The 25,605-nt window shown below is 30.8% G+C and overlaps 1 protein-coding gene across 1 annotated transcript in view; it reads left to right on the forward strand.

Annotated features, from left to right (window-relative positions):
• The window catches only part of LOC111700206 (calcium-activated potassium channel slowpoke-like), a 56,113-nt gene that overhangs the window by 21,509 nt on the left and 8,999 nt on the right, over positions 1 to 25,605 (forward strand). The window contains 21 exon segments of the mRNA XM_023471065.1: positions 1,332 to 1,379; positions 2,247 to 2,351; positions 3,157 to 3,256; positions 3,949 to 4,004; positions 6,834 to 6,946; positions 8,065 to 8,137; positions 9,091 to 9,173; positions 9,557 to 9,633; positions 10,566 to 10,649; positions 14,183 to 14,306; positions 15,221 to 15,307; positions 16,910 to 16,976; positions 18,349 to 18,512; positions 19,010 to 19,190; positions 19,788 to 19,865; positions 20,326 to 20,431; positions 20,630 to 20,763; positions 22,414 to 22,512; positions 23,114 to 23,183; positions 23,655 to 23,733; positions 24,417 to 24,536. Of these exon segments, the coding sequence (XP_023326833.1) occupies positions 1,332 to 1,379; positions 2,247 to 2,351; positions 3,157 to 3,256; positions 3,949 to 4,004; positions 6,834 to 6,946; positions 8,065 to 8,137; positions 9,091 to 9,173; positions 9,557 to 9,633; positions 10,566 to 10,649; positions 14,183 to 14,306; positions 15,221 to 15,307; positions 16,910 to 16,976; positions 18,349 to 18,512; positions 19,010 to 19,190; positions 19,788 to 19,865; positions 20,326 to 20,431; positions 20,630 to 20,763; positions 22,414 to 22,512; positions 23,114 to 23,183; positions 23,655 to 23,733; positions 24,417 to 24,536 (2,048 nt within the window).

Below are 25,605 nucleotides of genomic sequence, written 5' to 3' on the forward strand. Positions count from 1 at the left end.
GTGTGAAAAATTTGTATGAATGGTGCCCTTTTTTCTTGAATTTTCCCAAATAATTCTGAATTTTGAATGTGTAGTGAATATGTGAAGAAATGAATATTTATGTTCTGCTATACAAATTCCCCAACCTGCAACTTATATCTGTAAATGCATTGCAAATAATGTACAGTACAATGTAAAAGAGTACAACAGTTCATACATTGTCAGCAATTTTTTTCTGTTTTACGCAATCATTGTACAATCATTGCACTTTTTGAATAAAAGTGCAACACTAAACTGCAGTGTTGGCTGAATGGAAATCAGTGCAGTTGCAGATGCATTTCTTTATTTTGGCAGTGCAGGCTGCAGTGCTGAACAAGAGTCAGTTTAGACATTAGACGAGCATAATAAATTAGAAACTATAATTTGACTAGATTTTATATTAGGATTTATTATGAGTATCTCCTAGTTGCTTTACATATCTCCTCTATGCTGCCAGGAGTCCTGGTTTAAAGCTTACTAAAGGGCCTTAGTAATGAGTGATGTAGTAGTAGCTTGCTCAGGCCCTTTTCAGGTCTGCAAATATAATTATTCATTGAATTTTTTGCATTAGTAAATAAAATTTAATGAGTGCCAACTAATTTTTAGGTACCAGTAGAACTTTGTACTCAGTCGTACATTGTATTCTAACTAATCAGTGATAGCAATTATTCTTGGACTAATTTTGCTTTGATCAAATAATACATAGAGTAATTTATCTATTAATTAAGTTTTCAATTAGTTAATAAGCTTTTAAACTAAATATATTACATATTTTGATTTCTAAAAGATTTAGGTTTGTGAGGCTGTAAATTTGCTTTAGGGTTAAATTTAGAAGAAAAACTACAGCTATAGGCTTTAATTTTATACAAAAAATGTTGTTATTTGAAATAAAAAACAATAGCAAGAAATTTTTTCTGTTGGGAAACTAAAACCAATAGATTTCATGAAAATTCTATTTTGGTCAAAAACTTCATTTTGAAATCTATAATAGTTAATTTCTTTCCTGATAATCTGTGGGTCGGTCAAGGCTCAATGTTTGATTTTGACTCTTGTTCAGAAAACTGGTTTTTTGTGTAAACTTTGTGTTTGTAAATATTGATCTTGGATAAAGCTTGGCTCTGAATAACTGTTGGGAAAAATATCCATGGGGTTACTTGTATCCCACTGTATGGTTAGTACCCTTCATATACACCCAACCTAACCTTCTTCAATAACTATCCTTGCATGTCTAATTTTGCATGTAGCATGTTGCTTTTAATGTACTGTATTGTGCTTTATATACACCGACGTTGAGTACAGATTTATATGTTTAGGTACATGAAGCAGATGCTTGCCTTGTACTAGCCAACAAATATTGCCAGGTAAAATATTTATTTATTTATTGATTTATTGATTTATTAATTACTAGAAATTCAGGGGGCTTCGCGCCTTTCTTTCTAGGCTTTTAGGGCGATTCACGCCCATCTTCTATTTCAACTTTTAATTGTGGCTTTTTCTCTGAACATCTTCTCTTTGTACAGTATAAAACAAAAACAAAAAAAGTTTACGGATTTCATAATATTTTTTTTGCGCATTTTCAAAATTTTTCAAAAATAAAAAACTTTTAAACATAAATTTTTAAAATTTTGATCATTCATAAATCTTCCCTGGGGTCACGTGAGGTCCCACAAAAAATTTGGGCCCAATCGGTTCAGCCGTTTTGACGTTTATTGGATACAAACAAACAAACAGACGTACAAACACCAAAACAGACAGACAAGCCAAATTTATATATAGATTTGATTATTCATTCTTTAATTTATTGATTTATAATAATTAACAATATTTACTGTTGCTCTTCAAGTTTTCTTATTTTTTGAAAAACAAAGTTTCGCGGATTATTCTGTTTTATTAGGTGCTTTTTCAAAAATAATAAATGTCATTATTTTTTCAAGATAATTTTTAATTTTAAAGGTCTATACAACTTTCCTGGGGTCATGTATAATGTATATATTCTATATATTCCATGTACAGGGTGTCAAGCAAAACATGACAGTAGCAAGATGAATTGAAGGTCGTCTTTGATCTTTGAAATAAATTGCCGCCTTTGTTCGTAAACCTAGTTTTAAATTTAATAATTACAAGATAGTCTAGTCTCTCACAAATAAATTAAAAGTTCAAAGACGAATTTCAAGTCGTCTTGCTAGTGTCATATTTTGTGGGTCACCCTGTATATAATAATATTTAAGGATCCTGATGCTGAAGATGCAGCAAATATTATGCGTGTAATCTCCATTAAGAACTACAGTGATGATATCAGGGTTATTATTCAACTCATGCAGTATCATAACAAGGTAGAATATCAGGGTTATTATTCATGCAGTTTCATAACGAGGTAGGATATCAGGGTTATTATTCATGCAGTACCATAACAAGGTAGGATATCAGGGTTATTATTCATGCTGTACCATAACAAGGTAGGATATCAGGGTTATTATACATGGAGTACCATAACAAGGTAGGATATCAGGGTTATTATTCATGCAGTACCATAACAAGGTAGGATATCAGGGTTATTATTCATGCAGTACCATAACAAGGTAGGATATCAGGGTTATTATTCATGCTGTGCAAAAACAAAATAGGATAGACGACACTATTTACCTAACATGATCTCAACTGATATTTCAACAAAAAATTCTGTCTCTGCATCTTGAAAAATCAAATTTGACAAACGTTAATTTGAATTAGATAAAAAATAAGATTTATATTAAAACTTAAATTGAAAAACAATGGTTAGTCATTAATTATCTAACTTTAATGTAAGAATTCCAGAACACTTACATTTACATCTTTGCAACCTGATGATTTAAACCTTTTTTATTTCAAACTTAGCTTATTAGATCTAATAGAATTCTTAATTTAAAATATCTGAGGTCTACCGTTCTACGACATTGAGTGTCAAAGAACAAAGATATAGGATTTAAAAAATCAGAGTTTGTGGCAAAGACTAAATTCCTTTATTTACATTTCGAAGATTGTCTCTTGAAAATAAAATATCAAAAATAATGTTTCATGATTTCTTCAGAATTAACATTATTAGAATAAAGTTTTTAGATTGTCTATAATATAATAATATAATAATATAACTGTATTTAGGCATATTTGTTAAATATACCCTCCTGGGACTGGAAACAAGGAGATGACGTCATCTGTCTGGCAGAACTTAAACTTGGCTTCATTGCACAATCATGTCTGGGTAAAATACACTCAGAACCAGAAAACTTTCCAAAAGGAAGACGACATTTAAGAAAATAGTTTTAATACGGTGGTAGGCGATGATATCAATAAAATGAAGACGACTTTTAATTTCAATTTTACGGCTTTTGATTTAATTTTGATTTATTTCAAGCCTTTGAATAGCATGGATACACAAAAACATGGAAACAAAAAGAAGCTGTCAATTAAAAAATGGGTTTCTTTTGTTTCTTGTAAACTTGTAATTCCAAAAAAAGCTTAAATAAAAAAGTCGGCTTTATTACGTTCATATAATTGCCTACTTCTGTAGTAACTTATTAAATCACTTTTTAAGTGAAATTGGTCTGTTTTTACTGTATAACTGCTGAGTCACATGTTCTTAACTTGAGTCTAAAAGTTGCAGCTTCCTATTCCAGAATTTTCTGGTTCTCATTGTGCATTCCTTTAATTTTAAAGTGATTATTGTATTTTCAAATCGTCAAACAATCTATTTTATCGACGTTAGTGAAAGATAAAACAAAAACTTATCAAATCTTCAGAACTTTGTTTTATTTAACATAATTGAGCAGAATGAATGGAAAACAATTTAATTTCCCCTTGCACGTAAACGTTTTCGTTGAAACTTAATTTAAATAGCTGAATTTCAATAAACTTTTTATCCATCTTAATTATTGAATGAAATATTATTTTCAGCTCCTGGATTCTCAACAATGATGGCAAACCTGTTTGCCATGAGATCGTTTAAGACGGTAAGACGATTTATTTATCATTTACTTACCTGTAACTTTCATTTCTAGTCTTTTGTCGATTTTTTCTGCAAAAATATCAGAATATCAAATGCCAAATGATCAAAAAAATGTACGCTAAACAATTAGGACAACTATTTTTTTCAAAAATATCACAATTTTACAAAAATGTTAATTTTAAAGTTTAAGGTATTCTTAAACATATTTTTATGATAAAACGTCTGTAAAATGCAAGCTCTTTCTTTCACGCAATCTATTTTTTCTTCTTTCTCTTCTCTTCTATTTTTTACGCTTCTCTTCTATTTTTTTCTCTTCTCCTTTCTTCTCTTCTCTTTTCTTCTTTTTTTTCTTCTATTTTTTCTTCTCTTTTTTCTCATCTTTTCTTATCTTCTCTTCTCTACTCTACTGCTCTCTTATCTCTTTTCTCTTATCGTCTCCTCTTTGTTTTCTCTTTGTTGTCGACATTTAACCGGTTTTAAGATGAACAATGCAGTACGATCCGTTGTTATGATTTTTCTCTGATATGTTCACATTTCTAGCTTGTAGACCTAAATTGAAACGTACTGCGTTTGTACTCCATAATCAGGCATTTGATCATTTGGCATTTGATATTTTGATATTTTTGCTTCAAAAACAGCGGATGAAACAAAAATATTGTTGATCAGTTCAAAACTAATGTATATAATTTGTAAATAGATTATGAAGTTAATTTCTGGCTACGAGTATCGTCCTTTAAGCACAGAGTTGCTGACACCCACTATCAAACTTGCAACAGCCCTAGTTGCACCTTCCGTAGGATTTTTATCTTATTACTGCAACCTGCTTCAAGATGGGCATTTAAAAAAAAATAACAATATCTCTTATGCATGTTTGGTGGCTGATTTATAACATTCCAAAATTTTGTACAAATGTACTTTAAATAAATTTTACGTCATCACGTCGGGTAGGTTTAAACAAACATAGTTTGCTTGGGGGGTAAATATTTGAAATATAAACAATTTTAGAAGATCAAACAAGCTAAACTAAATCAATGGGTCTGTAGGTGTAATTTCAAGTGAACCTTTAATTACAGCCTGACATCTTCGATTAACAAAGATACCCGGAGGCCGAATTTAAAGAATTTGAGCCGCGTTTTAAATTTAAGCCGCAGATCAATTAAGGTTGATTCCACTTAAATTTGTATAACATTTTTCAAGATTTAAGCCGGCAGTCAATTAAAGCCGGTTTTTGGTGGATTTGAGACGTGGCTTGAATTCATTAAATTCGGTCACTGAACTGTTTTCACATTCATGAATTAGCTATCCATGCTTACGATTTTAAAAACTGGTTATTTTTTAATTTTTAATTGTGAATTCTCTTCAATGGAATTGAGTCTTTGGAACAAAATCAAATATTTAAATCACAATATCTTTAGAACTCGATGTTGTAAACCTTCGATATTTCAAACTCAGATTATTTGATCTAAAAGAATTCATAGTTAGAAATATCTAAGGTCTGCAACATTTGGTTCCAATTAGAAAATCAGAGTTTGTGGTAAAGACTCAGTTCATTAGTGAGAAAGAAAAACGACATTCCATATTATTGATCAGATAAAGGTTCCAAGGTGACCATCGATCATTACGTTCTTTAAAGGGTTAATTGAAATTACAAAAACCAATCTCTTTAAAATGATTATTGTATGAGTATATGTATTTATGCTAGGCTTCAATTTTCGATTTTAACTTTTAACTCTGGCTCTTTTATCAATTTTTTTTCACTAAAAACCATTCATAAACTCACAAAAAATCATTTACAAATAAACAAACAAACAGACAAGCAAATTATATATACAGAAGAAGTACTACTAAGTGTATTTGCAGATATAGATACATACTTATATATACATTATACATATATCAATATTGAACATATATGTCTACTGATATATCAGATTTATTCTGATATATTCAGACAACCCTTATCTTGAGTAAATATATATATCGGAAGTGATTTGTTTCCTCCCAGCACTTCTATCTGACAATGCTTCCGGAGTAATAAAGAAAAGTTTACCCATTAATAACTTACTTTTTATTCAGTCTCATTCATCAATAGTATTTATTTTCTTTAAAAAAATATCACTGATTTATTATTTGTTCATTTTAAAAATATCCGGATTTTTTCGTAATTAACTTTTTACTTTTTACATGAAAAATTAGGACCAGGAAAATAATTCACCCATTTTACTGAATTAAAATTTTAGATATTGCATTACCGGTATATCGTGACTATAAAGAGATGCACGTGAATGTTAGAGCTTGAAATTGAAATTGAATAAATAATTAAATACTGCATCGAAATGTCATTCAAGGACTCTAGCAAGGTTTAACATCGGAATTGAAAACTTTTGTTTCCCATTTTGTTTCAATTCGTTTTCACCAATAATATTGTAAAAGTTTACTTTTAAAATTTTTAGCGATCCTATGGTTGTGGTGGTGGTGGTGGTTGTGGTTATTGTGATTATAGTTATTAAAGAAACAGTAGATGTGAGTTCGAATGCACCATTCACAATGATACCTTTTAAATTAAACATTTATCTGAAAAGATATCCCGCCAGTTTTTTTATTAAAAAGGGTTGAATTTTGTAAATAATGTTTCTCTAGTCACTTCGCTAGACAAGCCACAATTATCAGATTATCAGATTGCAGAAACAAGAATATTTTCGTCAATTTTCTTCAGACAAAAGTTTAAAGGGTACCGGTGTGAATCGGTCATGTCTCTCTTTAAATTGAATGATTATTTTAAAACCTGATAAATTTCTAGAATTGACGATTAATTGATTAGCTGGTTGTTTAGAGCCCTGATATGGCGGCCTGGCAGAACGATTATCTTCAAGGGACTGGGTGTGAGATGTACACAGAGACCCTTTCTCCAACATTCACAGGGATGTCCTTCTCCCAAGCATCTGAGTACGTAATTTTTATAAACACTAGGCTTTTAGGGCGCTTCGCGCCCATCTTCTATTTCTACTTTTAACCGTGGCTTTATCTGTAAGCATCTTCTCTTTCTGCAGTATAAAACAAAAACAAAAAAGTTTGCGGATTTCATTATATTTTTTCGCCCATTTTCAAAATCTTACAAAAATAAAAAAACTTTTAAACACAATTTTTTTAAATTTTGATCAATTATAAACCTTCCCTGGGGTCACGTGAGGTTCCACAAAAAATTTTGGCCCGATCGGTTCAGCCGTTTTGACGTTTATTGGATACAAACAAACAAACACCCAGACACCCAAACAGACAAGCCAAATTTATATAGATGCAACATACCCCAATGTCGAAACTTTAGCACTGCGCTCTGGATGTTTTGTAGACAAAATTGGTTAAATTATTAATCCTCATCTTTGCAGTCCTGCGAATTCCTTTTTTATATCTCTAATATGGTATCATTTAGAAACAGCAAAAAATCTGCTTTCTGTTGATTTCCAGCTGTTTTTTAATTTAATTTAGACTTAATCTTTTTTTTTTTGAAACTTTCCCCAATGGAAATCATGTTTACGCGTTAGAATTGCGACAAAAAGTTCCAAACTTTGAAAATCTATATACAAATTTGGCTTGTCTGTCTGTTTGTTTGTTGTTTTTTTGTTTGTATCCAATAAACGTCAAAACGGCTGAACCGATCGGGCCCAAATTTTTTGTGGGACATCTAGGGACCCCAGGGAAGGTTTATGAAAAATCAAAATTTCNATTTTTTGTGAAAATCTGCGAATTATTTTTGTTTTGTTTTACGATGTACACAAAGAGAACATGTTCACAATTAATTTAGAAGATGGGCGCAAAGCGCCCGCTAAGGCTAGCTATTTAAAAGTCTGAAACTCTCACAGAAAAAAGTTGCTGTTCATCATTGATAAAATGTTCTGAAATTTAAAGAAAAAAATCATTTCAGAACTCGTCACTGATAAAACGTCCACAATATAATTGCTGAAAATAATTTCAATACTATCTTCTTCTGTTTTTAATTTTAATAAAAATTCAAATGTTTTTATTTACAAATCGTTTAAACCAAATCGTTTAACTTTTAATTTAAGGTTATGTTTTGTGAAGCTTAAGCTTCTCCTACTAGCTATAGAAGTTAAACCTGATGATGGAGGAGATTCTAAGGTTAGTTTGACAGCTTTTTTTAACTCTGAAGTTTTTAAATTAAGATAAGGCAGACCACATTTGGAAAATCTCACATGGCGTTCACCCTTTTTTATGCTCTTGTTGTCATTTATAAATTTTCGGAAATCAAAGACAATTTTTAAGTTGTCTCTTGATTCCCTTTTTATTAAGACAGCCCAGTTGTATATTGTTTTAACAGTGTTATACCCACAAAGTCGTCGCCTATTCAGACCATTTCTTAAAAGCTGTGTCTCTTTGGTCTATTACTTATTAAAAGCACAAATAGAGTCTGAGAAAGTAATTTTTGGGCAAACAAAACACACGTCCTTAGAAGCACCACCTGTTTTAACTTCCGCTTTAATTGTGCATCATAAATTTTTAGTTCAGATCGGTCAGTTCTATTGGTAGAATTATTAAGGTCTCATGCTTTGTTTGGCCCCTGTAGATATTTAGTACAATACAGTTGCTTGTTCCTCCCAGACAATTAGAAAACTTTAACCCCAAACAAACTAGTTTGGAAGAGTATTTATGGTTCAAACGTCGATATCAACAAAAGAATAAGAAACTATAGTAGATAAGCCATCTCTACTGTAACGGACTTTGAATTTATAATGAGATATATCTTTTTTAATTCAGAGTATATGTATTTTCTATTTTCTATTTTTTAATCTATATAATAAAACAAGACATTCTTACGTTGCGGATAGCCAGCCAAACGGCTGGACCGATTGGGCTGAAATTTTTTCTAGACACTCATGGTTGGCCGGGGGTGTTATAGGCTAAAAAAATTGATTTTTTTCAAAATTTTTTTTCTTCAATTTTTTTTCCACGGGCAACGCGTGGCCCTTCAATTAGTTTCTAATAACACTGTACAGCGTAATTCATGTTCAGTAACATCCTGACATAGCTATAGGTGTTGAAGTTGGAATGGGACCACATTAGTGTTGTTTTAGATCTCCATAAACCCTCGAGGAGCCAAAATACCAGCAAATACAGTTGGTTTCTTCATCGCACAATCAGCTGAGGAGGTTAAACGGTAATAATATGTAGATCATTTTTTAAATTTTAGCTTAAAGATATATGCGAACGTGGAAAATTGAGGCCCCGTTATAGTAATGTTAACAATTAAATTCATCGAAAGGAGAACAATCAAAACATAATTAATTAACACACAGATTTTCTGCGTTGGTTTATTTTCTTAGATAATAATAAATATATATGGATGATATATATATGAGCAGGGGCGAGTATAGGAATTATTCGAGGTGGGTTTAGCACCCGTTGGTTCCTGAGAACCATATTTAACTGATCTAGAGTAGGGGGCTGAGCCCCTACACTCCCCCCTGTATATACGGATCTATTAGCATACAAACACAGACAATATCTAATAAACTATAAATTTAAAAAATGATATTTTAGAGCCTGGTTCTACTGTAAAGCTTGCCATGAAGATGTCAAGGAAGAAAATCAAATAAAAAAATGCAAATGCAAGAATTGTAAGTACATAATCTTTTCCGAAAATTTAGATCGAAAAAATCAAGAAATAATGGGTGCAAGCGCGCATCTTTCCCGAGCCACCTAGATTTTAATATTTTATTTCAAGATCCAAGATTTTTTCTAATCATTAGTTAATTATTATATTTAAGCAACAATATTTAAACCCAACTCTATTTTCGAACCAATTATGATTAATTTTGATTCAACCTTATAATCTTTTATCACCCCTTTTATTATCCATTTTATCGACTCATTTTGAAATCAATCAGACAGCGTAAAATATTGTATATAGAAATCGATCAACCGTAAAAGATATGTAATTTTAATTAACTGTACAAATCTTAAATAAGGTTCATTTAGCTAAACATGCAGAATTATAAAGATTTACCTTAAAGGGAATGTCAGCGTAATTTCAAGTGACCATCAATTCAAGATAACATTGAATATTCGCTTACAGTCCCTTTAATCATTCAAACTAATTTAATCTTCTTTGATGAATGCATTTAAATAGAAGAATATTTTAAACTGTAAATAGATTTAGTTATAATTTTACCTTAAACTACCAGGATCAGATATCTCAGCTCGGAATTTAATAGTTAGAAGTAGTTGAACTAGTTACTCATGAATAAATACTTCTCTGTAGTGACCAAGGGAGCACTAGGGAAGTAATTAGATTATCCATACTTAGCTCAACTACTTCTGGCTTATATAATCCGACCTTTTTTCAGAGTAAAGAGTAAAATAAATGTTTTAATACTAAAAAGTATTTATATTTCCATGAATGAAACATCTGTGTCGATAATCAGTGATTGTATTCTTTACCTGAATAGATCTGACCCTTATTTCTTTATAGATTATAAAGTTACCAATTTCCCCTTCTAAACTAACATCTTTTAATTCCCATCAATGAATCGATTCCTCCGTATTCCAGTTGTTGGTGGTTTGATGATACATTCTGTATTAAAGAGCCAAGAAATATCACATCATATTGCTGAGAAAGGGAAATATAACGGGGGTAGGGAGTCTGTGTGGAACATTTTTACAAAATATCAAACTTCTCCATTTTCTGTTTTTTAACTATCAAAACATTTTAGAGAATCAAAGGAACTATTTACTTGCCTTCAACTATATTTTTCTTATCTTTCACTCTCCACTAAACGCTATTAATTCTTCGGTCAGTGTACTGGAAATTACTGCAGAACACACCAGAGGCTTATTTGAGGATGTCTTATATATCTATTTAACCTGATGAGGCATTAGATAATTCAAACTAGATTTTTTAGTCAAATTTGAAATGTCAAAAGCTTTCAACATCAGGTTGCAAAATTATAGGGATTAGTAAATTAGAGTTTGGGGTGAGTTATCAGTTTTTTGACCAAAATTATATATTTAAAATTGACTTAAAATGCTTTGAATCAGTACTTTGCAATTTGATTTTTCAATTACATAAGATGGAGCAGTTGATATTTTGAATAGAAGTTTGAAACTATGTGATAAACCAGCTTACAAGCATACTTCACTAAACATTCTTCAGTATCTGAAAACATTAAACAGAATTAAAGAACCTGTCATGTTTGTAGAGTGAAACCTCATATCATTGATTTTCTTTGGAATCTTCTGTTGATTAATTCCAAGCGTGGCCTAAAAAACAAAAGAATTGACTTGTTAGGCATTTGTTCAGTTTGGCAGATATAGAATGAGTTTTAATGAGTTAAAGAATTAAGCTAGGTATATTAAATACTGATGTAGGTATATTATTTAACTAATGTTAGGTATATTGAATACTGTTGTAGGTATACTATCCAACTAATGTTAGGTATATTGAAAACTGGTGTAGGTATACTATCCAACTAATGTTAGGTATATTGAATACTGTTGTAGGATACTATCTAACTAATGTTAGGTATATTGAAAACTGTGAATAAATTTAGAATTTTAAAATGCTGTTTACAATGACAACCTGAACAACATAATTTCTGTTTTTTGTTAACTATTTAAATATTCACAAATCATCAATTCTGTGGTCAACTGAATCAGTTTTTAAACTGCATCAGTTGAAGATTCTTGTCCAAACTCTTATTCTCTCTCTCTCTCTCTCTCTCTCTCTCTCTCTGCAGTCTATACACAACTTTTTAAATTGAAAATTTATTAATTTTATTTATTTCCTGATCGTGTAAACTGTGTTGAATGCTAAATATTAAATGTAAACAAAGTACATAATTACACCTTCATCATTCATTAATGTTTGTCCTTGACACAATTACAAAACTAATTATATATTTCAGATGATGATTTTGAAAACATTTTCAGTAAGTTTTTGGCTAAATTAAATATTCTCCGGGATTTCAAAAGTACAGAAAAACAAACGTTGTTAAGTCAAATATCTTAATGTGTACACCGTACACCGTACACTGTACACTGTACACCGTACACCGTACACTGTACACTGTACTGTGTGCATTTTACACTGCACACCATATATTATAAATAAATTATTGTCATTGATATGTTTGTATTTCTGTACTAATTGCACATAATATAAAACCATTCAGCACTTTGCAGCAGGATTTGGGGTATAGGATTCCTACTGTTTATATAATATAATCATTAATCAGCTAATGGATACAAACCATATACAACCAAACCAAACTTAATATATATCAAGTTGATTAAACTGATATGATTTAATTGATTCTAAAGGGTTTTACTATATTTGAAAATTTTTAGAATTATATGAACATAACTGAGCTAAGCATAGAGAATAGAATATATAGAGAGGAATTAAAAGAATCTCTCGGTATGTAGTAAATTCCTCTCTATATATTCTATTCTCTATGGAGCTAAGCCTATATAGTAATTTGGAAATATCGATTTTTGGATCAAAAGTTTGTTGAAAGATTTACCATTTTATTTTTTCACGCGGTAATAACAAGAAAATTTGCAAATTAGATTGAGACCTCGTTCAGGGGTTTACTCAGGCTTAGATATGTTTTTTAGATCGAATCCCTTAAATTTAACAAAGTGCAAGATAGATTTTCCATCAGAAAACCCTGGAAAATATCAAAATGTAATTTCTATAAGAATTCACGTCAAAATACTGAAAACCCCTGTATTTAAAAAGAGTCTTCGTGGATTTCAAAAAAGACCCAATTCTCTGTCCTACTCAGCTAATTATATAGATATTGCTTTGTACAATTTTAAACTTTATAAATCGTAGAAAATTGCTTAGGCTTTGCAGTACATAAACATAAATTGGATATATTACAATTATGTACATTGCACATGTGTCCTTTTAGGCGAGCTTAAAGAGGAAGAAAACTTGTGTAAGTTTGTTTTCAAGTTAAAGAAAGAATATTTTTTTTTAACTTTCGTTTTCAGAAAATAAACTCAAATTCTTTCTCTAACCAAACTCAGGAATAGAATCAATGCATTTTTTCCAGAAATTGTTGCTTAGGTCTTAATTTTTAAGTTTTTCTTTTATTTAATATAGAAAAATTCAAGCAAATTTTTATTCATGGTTTTTATAGGGCCTGTCCCAAAAACGGACAAAATGGAGTGAGCAAAACATAATCATCATTTTTCCAATTCTATCAATAGGGTTCATGTTAACATACAGGGTGTCCCACGAAACATGGCAGATGGTGAATAGTTTAGAATGTCTTCTTCCAAAATTTGTTAAGTTGTTTAATATTAAAGACAATAATACAAATATTATATGGGAGTCATGTTATAGAAAAATTGGTTTCAACGTAAAATATGTTTCAGAAAAAGATTTTTTTAAAAGAAATAAACTGCAAAAAGCCTTTAATATTTATTAAAATATATGAAAGACGACTTTCATAACTATTTACCAACTGTCATGTATCGTGGGAGACCCTGTATGTGAACAGTCCAAGCAATGTTTGAAATTTTTAAAATGGTATTTTGAAAAATTGCATTTTATATCCACTGAAATCTATGTTGATCCCATATTTGTTGTAAAATCCACAACAACGACAATGTGAGATATTAATTATGATTTTTATTCTTTGTTTTGTGATAAACTGTACAGTGTACTAATTGATAAAACACATTTAAATTGCATCATCTTACCATATTCTTCAAACTTCAATGTTGAATTAAAAAAATGCATTTATTGCGTTTAATTCATTACATTACATCAATCAAACCTTAAAGCGAATTTCAATAAAATCAAAGGAATTGAGAATTTGACACTAATTTCCCATGCTTCGCTTTTCTGTTTAACTTTAAATTATTTAATCAAATATTACTTCAGATATTTCTTCTTCAATATTTCTACCCCAAGCATATTTTTGAAGACATCGTTACCTAACTGATTTTGTTCTTTTCACAAACTAAATTCCTTTATTTTGTGAAATCATCTTTATAAAACATGAGTAGTTTTAGTTCCGCTTGTCTAGATCTAGTTCACCAACATATTAGTCTTTAGAGACAGACATAATAGTTCATTGCACGCTTCTTCACATAATCTAAACCTTACTGTGTTTATGTTTAAATATGTGTGAAAGTCTAAAGAATATATTTCAGTGGCTACAGCTAAGCCTGGAGCACCTCCGCCACAGTCCGCCCTGGCCAGCACCAACAAACCAGCAAATGCTTTGAAGAAGAACGTGTCCGTGAAGGAGGACGGAAAATCATTAATGAACGGAAGGTAAAATTAGTTATTCAGCAAAAAAATTGAAAAGTAGTTGAACTAGGCACGAGTAGTCGAAATGCTTCTCTTTTGGTCGGCGAGTGCAAAAAATAAGTTGATTTTAACTTTGAACTTTCTTTCCCAGGGATTCATAAGATGAATCATGAATTGACTACTTTTGAAGAAAGTAGCAAAATCCACATAAAGCTTGTACTTTATGAACTGTCAAGTATTGATTTAAAATTATGATTTTCCAAGTTTCGATTTTCATTTTGAACTCAACTGGATTTTACAATAATTTTTCTAGTCTAGTCTACTTGATGTTTTCTCCGGATTTATTGATTGATTGACAAGACTGAATTTAAAAACAATTAAATTCTTCAATTCAAATTCAATGTTTGTTAAATATATATAAATTGAGGATCTACAGAAATATAATAACATGGTTTTTAATAAACACCTTAACTAATCGATTTTCAGCCGCTGAATAACTGTTATTAAGTAGCTGTCCAACTGGGTTTAAGAAGCTGACTAACTCGTTTTAGATATGCAGCTGACTAACTAGTATTGTTTTGCTAATTTATAGGTTTTTAGCAGCTGTCTAACTGTTTTAGCAGCTGACAAGCTGGTCTTACTTATCAGACTAACCGGTCTGCAGCTGCTGAATAGTCAGGTTTAAGCAATTGACTAACAGGGTTTAAGCAACTGAATATCTGGTTTTAAACAGCTGACTAACTGGTTTTAAGCAGCTGACTAACTAGTTTTAAGCAGCTAAATATCTGGTTTTAAGCAGCTGACTAGCTGGTTTTAAGCAGCTGACTGACCGGTTTAACTGTCTGACTATCCGGTTTAAGTATCTGACTAATTATTTTCATCCGACTGACTAACAGGGTTTAAGTAACTGACTAACTGTGGAACTAACCAAATTTCAGATTAGTTGGAGGGGTGTCTGGCCCCCAGGTTCTTGATGATACATCCTACGGGGGCTATCATCTCTCCTATGAAGTGAAAAAACTTATGTATGAGACCAATCCTTATAAATGTTCCCATCTGCACTTTTTTCTTGCTTTTATTTATTTTTATTTATAAAAAAAATTGACGCTCTGAATTCAATAACAATATTAAATTATAGTGGTTTAATTTTTTTTAAACTTACAGATTGTAAAACTCATAGCGTCACATTTTTCTCTCAAGTAATGTTCTTTTTAGTTTTCAGATAGGCATACATCATGATTATTGTAATTTCTCTGTCTTTAATCAAATTTGAACCCTATTATGCTCTCGGTACGTTCTTCACGATCAGGAGAATCCGCTTTTTGATTTAGTGCTTATCTTTTCCGAAAGTTGATTAGAAAACTTTTATAAATCAAAAGGTATAAAACGACATAAATTAATAGACTTGGTTTCTAAATTTGCTGTCAGACTTCAGTAGTTATTGTTTTTAATTACTATAGCATTTGCTCAAAGGAATTTTGCTGTTTGGAACTTGCCAAATTATATATTAACAATATTCTAATTGGAAATTTTCCTTATCGCTATGGGTCATATTAGCCCCTGAAAAAATTGTATTCAGAAATTGTTGAATTCTATCTATGTTTTTTTTTTACAAATATTATTCCATTTCTCCGTTTACTTATTTCTAAATGTACTCAATAAACTAGTCCCTGCATGTTCATATGTCTCCAGAGCCCGAAACTTAAGACAGGGTATTCGTTGTGAAAACCAGTTTTAAAACTCGGGTTTCACGAATTGGGTTTGGCAGTTTTGTGAATATCAATATTTTTGTAATGAAATATTCTTTTTTTAGTTTATTTATATTCTCCATTTTTTTCGAATCTCTTAAATCAAAATCTACACAAATGTTAGGACCCCAAAAAGGAAACTCGGGAGTTTCGTTCAATGATACTCTTTTAAATTTCGGTCTCTGTAACTGTACAGTCGATATGTACACAGAACTGTACTGTGGGGGGTCTTTTCTTCGTTAAGAAGTTCGTTCATCTCGTAAAAAATCATTATTGCCCAATTTTTGGAATTAGGAAAACATCTGTGACAGATGTTCCAGACAAAAAAAAGTAACGAAAAAAAAATCTTAGTATTTTTGTCTAAAAATTTAGTTTCTTGCAAATATATTTTAGAATATGTCTCCAATATGAAAGCACTCACTATAGGTGATAGATTTATTATTTGGTAATTTTAAAGTTTTCAACCCGCTCTCTTATAGTTTATTTTGACTTATTTAAGATAAATAAAAATAAAACAGTGAAAACGAGAAACGCGATTGTTTTTTTCTAATTCCAAAAGTTTGTAAATTATGTTTATTTTTAAACGTTTCAAAAATCCCTTCTGCTGCTACAGAAAAAAGGAAAATGTACCAAAAATTATTGCATGCCAGTTGATCTGTAATCCCCACTGTACCAACCTTTAATAATTTTCTTATCATTTTTCTTATTATTTCTATAAAAAATATTCCTATTTTTCTAATTATTATAAATTCTTATGAATGTTGTTAGTGTTACTGTAGATTTATATGTATCTGCTTGGAAACCTACTCCTCGACATTATTTAGTTATTTTATGAGAATTTAAATAAATTGATTAAATCATATTTTTGTTATTTTCTAGGCCGACAAATAAAGCGGCAGTGCAGCAAAACAGTGCTAAAATGGAAGTCGGGATAGCAGACGACCAGGTCATATATTCATTCATTCTTTCATTAATTTATTCATCCTTTACATTTATTGTTTGATTCATTTATTCATCCTTCCTTTCCCATTATTCTTTGATTCATTTATTCATCCTTCCTTTCCTTTTATTCTTTGATTAATTCATTCATCTTTTCCCTTTATTCTTTGATTCATCCTTTCCTTCTATTCTTTGATTCATTTATTCATTCTTTCCTTTTATTCTTTGATTCATTTATTCATCCTTCCTTTCCTTTTTTTCTTTGATTCATTCATTCATCTTTTCCTTTTATTCTTTGATTCATTCATTCATTCTTTCCTTTTAATTCTTGATTCCTTGATTTATTCTTTCCCTTGATTCCTTGATTTATTCTTTCCTTTTAATCCTTGATTCCTTGATTTATTCTTTCCTTTATTTTTTTAATTGTTTAATTATTTTTTTCAACCATCCTTACTTTCACCTAATTAATTTTATATTCATTCCTCTCTTTATCCTGCAATCCCGATCCTTTTTATATTTATGAGGTTCTTATCTTTTCCAATAATCGAGGAACCAGGACATTATGATCAATATTTGTACAATCTTATCTTATTCCTAGAACATATACATATATTAGACATTTTTAATTAATCAATAAGTCTGGTCAAAACCTTGATGATCTGAATCTTATTAACCTTATTTAAAGTCTGATAATGTCATTGTCACATATTCTTATTTATAAAATCTGATATTGACATCAGAATATTGTTTAAAAGTCTAATATTGACAGCAGAATCTTATTTAAAAGTCTGATATTAACACCAGAATCTTATTTAAAAGTCTGATATTGACATCAGAATATTGTTTAAAAGTGTAATATTGACACTCGAATCTTATTTAAAAGTCTGATATTAATACCAGAATCTTATTTAAAAATCCAATATCGACACCAGAATTTTATTTAAAAGTCTGATATTGACACCAGAATCTTATTGAAAGTCTGAAAAAGACACCAGAATTTTATTAAAGACACCGGAATCTTATCGAAAAACACTAGAACCTAATAGTCTGATAATTGATATCAGAAACTTAAAAATCTTTATGAAAATCTTGTCTTGACACCATATCATTAATGCAAAAAATTATTAAAGATAACAGAATCTTATCAAAAAGTAAAATAGAAAATTGAATCTGATTAGAAATACTCACCAAAATCTTATTAAACAAGTTTAGAAACACACGAGAACAATAGATCCTTTTCTGTTGTCTGATATTGACTCAGACAACAGTCCAGGATTAAAGCAAGAATTTCATAAGAACTATCTGATAACCCTATCCAAAACTATCTGATAACCCTATCCAGTCAGATAAAACAGAACCTTAATGAAGAACCGTTTTAGGCGAAGGATTTTGATTTTGAGAAGACAGAGATGAAGTACGATAGTACAGGGATGTTTCATTGGACCCCTGCAAGGGCTATAGAGGATTGTATACTGGTGAGATAATATTTATATAGAGGATTGTATACTGGTGAGATAATATTTATACAGAGGATTGTATACTGGTGAGATAATATTTATATAGAGGATTGTATACTGGTGAGATAATATTTATATAGAGGATTGTATACTGGTGAGATAATATTTATATAGAGGATTGTATACTGGTGAGATAATATTTATATAGAGGATTGTATACTGGTGAGATAATATTTATATAGAGGATTGTATACTGGTGAGATAATATTTATATAGAGGATTGTATACNTATCAAATTGATAATATTTATAAAGGATACAAAAAATAGATTGAATACAACCTGTTAAAGATATATTCATTTTTAATTTCATTTTTCTTAAAAATCAGCAAATAGTGTTAAAGATTTCAAAAATTAAGTGTTGGTAAACGAGTGGATTTGCATGTACTTTTTATGTACACAATTTATAATATGTTACCCCCACCCATTCTATAATTATTGGGTATAGTAAAATTGGTCTTAAATATTATTATTATCTCATAGGCTCCACGGGCAACGCCAGCTAAATCATAATTTAAGACCAAGCACAGGCAACGCCGGGGACTCCAGCTATAGTAATATATAATTATCTTGATTGAATTGTATTTGCAGGGCCTCAAACTTCCATTACCATGAGCTGAAGCATGTTGTGATAGTTGGTTCTGTTGATTATATCAGGAGGGAGTGGAAAACCCTCCAGAATCTACCAAAAATATCTGTTCTAAATGTAAGAATTTATTTTTTACATCAACTCAAAGAATCGTTTTGTAAACATATCTTGCTTTTGGACAAAATTTATATTGTAAGATTAAAACTAAACCTTTCGGCTCAGCTATGAATATCTATAATTGCAGACCACATTTTAAAGTCCCAATTTGTATGAAAATAAATCTTCAGAGCTGAAAACTTCAGATTTCTAAATCTCTGTATTAACTGTGGACACTCTTGATTTTCTTCTTAATCCTCTTTTTATAAATATCCCTGCTGGATTGTGACCAATGAGAATTTGGCTTCTTATTGGATGTTTTGGATTCTCCAATCGACACTCTGATTGGTTGAATTTTATACACTTTCAGGGCACAGTCTAAAGATTGCATTAATTCTGAGATTGATAAAAAGAGAAGATCAAAAATTGATCTCGATATCCACAATTCTAAAGATTTAAGCTCAGATCAGATTAGATGAATAGCCAGTAATAGTTGAGCTAAATTTGGCTAATTTAACTACTAACTGAATACACGGGTACTCTACAAGAAGAAGTTTTATTACCCAGACCTATTCCAATTAAATTTTGTAATGTATTAATGTATATTTATTATTCCAGGGTTCTCCGTTGAGTAGAGCTGACCTGCGCGCTGTGAACGTAAATCTGTGTGACATGTGTGTCATCCTCTCTGCTAAGGTGGATCCTACAAATAAAATCTCTGTTCACAAGCATTTTATTAAACAAATACTCGATTACTATTCTCCCCCTTGGGGGATTTTAAAATCGTATCATGCTTTCTCGGCAACTAATCTTTTACGGTTCATTCCCGCTTGTAAACTAACTTGATTTTCTTTTTCAAGTAAATCGAGTCTTTGCCACAAACTCTGTTTTTCTAACCACTATATCTTTGTAATCCAATGTCGTAGACCTTAGGTATTTCAAATTATTAATTCTGTTAGATAAGATAGTCTAAATTGCAAAGATATGAGGATTAAGTAATGGAGTTTGTGGCAAAAACTCAATTCATTTTTTTCTTCTTAAGATGTAACTAAGAAATGAAAACGCTTGGCAATTCAACGGGATAAAGGGGAATGGTTCAACTTAAATATTCTCTTTAAAATATTTTTGCACACCGTCAATTTATCTGTATATTTAGGTTCCCTCCAATGATGATCCTACCCTAGCAGACAAGGAAGCTATTCTTGCTTCGCTAAACATTAAAGCGATGACGTTTGATGATACTATCGGAGTCCTCAGTCAAAGTAAAATAAATATTTTTATAATTTAATATCGTTTTCGTTATTTCGTTTATTAAATCAAAACATAGTTCTATAAAAGCATAAAACTACACTAAATCATGCTGGTCAAATCAAAAGTATGGATAACAAATTCTGACAATTGATAAAATTGAAAATAAATCACAGCTTAGTTTATGTTTTATTCAATAAAACTGATTGTAGATTGTGGAGCTGCTGACTCCTTATCTCCTCTCGGCTCCCCAATAGTGCTCCAAAGAAAGGGATCTGTTTATGGAGCAAATGTCCCGATGATAACTGAACTTGTCAACGATAGCAATGTACAATTTCTTGATCAGGTATCTTGGTTTTCACAATTTAAATAAAACCTCAATAAAATAATAGAAATTTTAAAGATCTTGGTAAAAGAATTGAGTTTTTGTCACAAACTCAATTTTACTTATCCCTTTATCTTTGCAACCTGATAGTGTAAACCTTTGATTATTTAAACTTGGTTTATTTAATCTAATAGAAATTATAGTTTAAAATATCTAAACTCTACTTCATTGGTTGCAAAGATATAGGGGATAAGAAAATCAGAGTTTGTGGCAAAGACTCAATCTCAATTTTGAAGTATGTATTTTTCTAATTTTTTTCTTGTATTGATCGTCAATTTTAAGACATTAGATTTAACAAAATCATCTTAAATAATGTATTTTCTAATTTTTTATAAAGATTTAAAAAAAATTCTTTCGTGCAGACTGCAGAGCATATGTTTCAACTTTCAAGTTTTAAAAGGCTTGTATTCAATTTATATCAATTTAATAAATGTAAATTGTAAAGTGAATGTATCTAAAACAAAAAAGGTTCATAAAGATTTATAAAATATTCATCAATGACATAATGTCAAATTGATAATATTTACAAAATATTCATCAATGACATAATATCAAATTGATAATATTTATAAAGGATACAAAAAATAGATTGAATACAACCTGTTAAAGATATATTCATTTTTAATTTCATTTTTCTTAAAAATCAGCAAATAGTGTTAAAGATTTCAAAAATTAAGTGTTGGTAAACGAGTGGATTTGCATGTACTTTTTATGTACACAATTTATAATATGTTAATTATCTGAACTTTATAAACCATTTAAAATCTGTACAATGTACATTATCTAAAATTGCACACATGCTTTGTACAAAATCGATACTATGTACATTATAAAGAGTTAACTGTGTACACTATCAAGGGGTTAATTTATGTACTCTATAATTTATGTACTCTATGTACACTATAAAATCCTTAACCAATGTACACTATAAAGGGTTTAATCTATGTACACTTTAAAGGGTTTAATCTATGTACACTATAAAGGGTTTAATCTTTGTACACTATAAAGGGTTTAACCTATGTACGCTATAAAGGGTTTCATCTATGCGCGCTATAAAGGGTTTCATCTATGTACACTATAAAGGGTTTAACCTATGTACACTGTAAAGGGTTTAATCTATGTACGCTATAAAGGGTTTAATCTATGTACACTATAAAGGGTTTAATCTATGTACACTATAAAGGGTTTAACCTATGTACACTATAAAGGGTTTAACCTAGTACACTATAAAGGGTTTAATCAATGTAAACTATAAAGGGTTTAATCAATGTAAACTATAAAGGGTTTGACCTAGTACACTATAAAGGATTATAATGATGATCCAGAGCCCGAAATTTAAAAGAGTATCGTTGGACGAAACTCCCGAGTTTCCTTTTTGGGGTCTTAACATTTGTGTAGATTTTGATTAAAGAGATTCGAAAAAATGGAGAATATGAATAAATTAAATTAAATAATATTTCAAAACTAAAATATTGATATCCACAAAACTGCCAAACCCCACTCGGGTTCTAAAACTGGTTTTTACAACGATACCAATATGTACAATTTAAAATGTTTAATCTATGTACATTATAAACTATAAAGGGTTTAATAACTGTGTGCATTATAAAGGATGACGATGATGATCCAGATACTGAACTGTACCTCACCCAACCTTTTGCCTGCGGTACTGCATTCGCTGTCAGTGTACTCGACTCTCTCATGTCAACGGTAACAATTTAAAATGAGTATTTAATATTCATAATAGCGGAGAATTTACGCAAATTCAAGTTACTCTCCATTTATAGAGTTGCATGTCCAATTTACAACAGTAGCCTTTAACTCTTTAGATTTATGATCAATAATGTGGAAGATATCGTCGTTTTTCTAGCTTGTAAAGTGTTTTCTAGCATGTAAAGTGTTTTATAGCTTGTAAAGTGTTTTCTAGCTTGTAAAGTGTTTTATTCTCACAATATTCGTTAATACTTCTGTTGCAAGAAATCCACAACTCACTTTTACAGAGAAACCTTAGTATTGAAAAAAAAAACTATTCTAAAGAGAATTCATGGATACCTCATTTATTTTTGATCAGATAATGCTTTTAAGGGTACCCTTGTAAATTACACATGCCAATGTAAGTGTTCAGGGTAAATGTCCAGGGTAAAACTCTATAAATATTTAACTTTTTTAATGATTATTTAAATATATTTATGTCTAGAAATTGATTAAAGAAATGACAGCTGTAGATAATCCGATCTACATAAACATGTTAATCTATTGCCTAGTATACTACTACTAGATAATCAATAATTGATTGATTGATTTATTTTAGACTTACTTTAACCAGAATGCTCTCACATTGATAAGATCTCTGATAACTGGAGGAGCAACACCAGAACTAGGTATACAATATACATACAATATTTACAGGGCGTCTCACAAAAAATGAGACCTGAAAGTGAAAGTTTTTAATTATAACAAGCAGAACATTGAAGTTGATCTTCTGACCTCATTAAAGACTTTCTATGGTAAACTAAATGATTTGGCAAAGAAAATGCAAGGATAATTTTTAAATATTAGTTGCATAACTACATGTGATTTTTTTTCGTCTTGTTTTTAAATATTTTTTTTTAATTCTTTAAATGTATCCTCTAAAATGGAGAATTTCAAATATTGAATTTCCGCTCTTAAAAATATAAAACATCGAAAAAAACGTCTAATAGCTCTCAAATGAATCCTAAAAAAATCTCTACAATACTGCACTTTCAAATCAACTACTATGTCTAGCCGGTCACTTCCTTAACAGACTAAGCATGAACTGAAAAAATGAATATTTATTTATTTTAGTTAATCATTTATTTTTATTTTTTTAGAACTGATACTTGCTGAAGGAGCAGGCTTGAGAGGTGGATATTCTACGCCAGAAACTCTCTCCAATAGGGATAGATGCAGGTAGGAACCAAGGAACTCTCTCCAATAGGAATAAATGCAGGGAGGAACCAAGGAACTCCATTAGGGATAGATGGAGGTAGGAACCACGGAACTCTCTCCAATAGGGACAGATGCAGGTAGGAACCAAGGAACTCTCTCCAACAGAATAGATGCAGGTAGGTACAAGGAACTCTATCCAATAGGGATAGATGAAGGTAGGAACCAAGGAACTCTCTGCAATAGAGATAGATGCAGGTGGGAACCAAGGAATTCTCTCCAACAGAAATAGATGCAGGTAGGTACCAAGGAACTCCCTCCATTTGAGTTAGATGCAGGTGGGAACCAATGAACTCTCTCCAATAGGAATAAATGCAGGTAGGAACCAAGGAACTCCATTAGGGATAGATGAAGGTAGGAACCACGGAACTCTCTCCAGTAGGGATAGATGAAGGTGGGAACCAAGGAACTCTCTCCAATAGGGATTGATGAAGGTATAGGAACCAAGAAACTCTTTCCAATAAGGATAGATGCAGGTAGGAACCATGGAACTCTAAATAGAGATAGATACAGGTAGGAACCAAGGTACTCTCAATAGGGGTAGATGCAGGTAGGAACCAAGGAACTCTAAATATTACAAATATTTACAAATAGTTTCTTTATTTCCCCTGTTGCCTGGTGCCTAGCAATAAATATTTTGTATTTAGGGTTGGTCAGATCTCGTTGTTTGAAGGACCCCTGGCATCATTTGGTGAGGGAGGGAAATATATAGATCTGTTTGTTGCAGCTCTTAGAAACTATGGAATGCTTTGCATCGGACTTTACAGGTACAAATATATATTATATATAAGGGTGTTTGTTTGGGTGTTTGCTTGTTTGTTTGTATCAAACAAAACTTTAAAACGATTGAACCGACCGAGCCCAGTATATTTAGTGGGACCAGGGAAGGTTTATGGCCGGTAAAAAGTTTGGTTTTATTTTTTTAATTTTCTAATAAAAGCAGGAGAGTCTGGTAAATTTGTTGTTGTTATCAGTTTCTATTACACAAAAAAAAATATGAGTATAAAAGTATGATTTACATGTTCACTCTTTGAAACGTAGTGGACACACCTTTACTTTTTCTCTTTACGGTTTTGAGTCTTTGCCACAAACCAGGATTTTCCTATCTCTATATATTTTCAACCCAATGCCATGAGACCTTAGATATTTCAAAATATTAATTTTGTTAGATCCAATAATCTAAGTTTGAAATATCAAAGGTTTACACCACCAGGTAACAAAGATATAGGGATTAGAACATTTGAGTTTGTGGCAAATACCACAGCGCCACAGTTTTTGAAAAGGAGCGAGTACTTAATATTTATTTTCTCGTATCTGAGATGATTAATAGTGAATAGTTTTGTGAGTTATGTCACGTTACACCCTTGTTTCATCTTTCATCTTCATTTTACGTCTGATCCAATCAGAGTTCAAGTCACGTGCTTATCGATCATCCAAGGAGAGATGAATCCTGAAAGCAGTAGCTAAACAGTAAACGGAAATGTGTACTTCTACTGAAACAAGGGTGTTTGAGAACTTTATGGATTGATTACAAATTGAATAATAATAATGTTTTATTTGAACCACCAGGATACTGTAAGTAATTAATTAGAGCTTTAACTTTTTTATATTTTTAGTATTTTAGAATTTTACTTTGATTGAAATATCATGAATAATTTATTGTTATACTTTTCCTTTATTTCTAAAGGTTATAGTTAACTTTCAAGGACTAGACTCCATTCCATTCCCCCCTCCCTTCCCCCCCCCTCGGACTACCTAAAATACCCTTATTTCCCCCCTTCGAATCCTAATAACCCTCCCCCTTCCTTCCCCATTACCCTTCCCCCACTCACTCTT

Source organism: Eurytemora carolleeae, unplaced genomic scaffold (genome assembly GCF_000591075.1).
Source record: "Eurytemora carolleeae unplaced genomic scaffold, Eaff_2.0 scaffold251, whole genome shotgun sequence".
In the NCBI taxonomy this organism is placed as follows: domain Eukaryota; kingdom Metazoa; phylum Arthropoda; class Copepoda; order Calanoida; family Temoridae; genus Eurytemora; species Eurytemora carolleeae.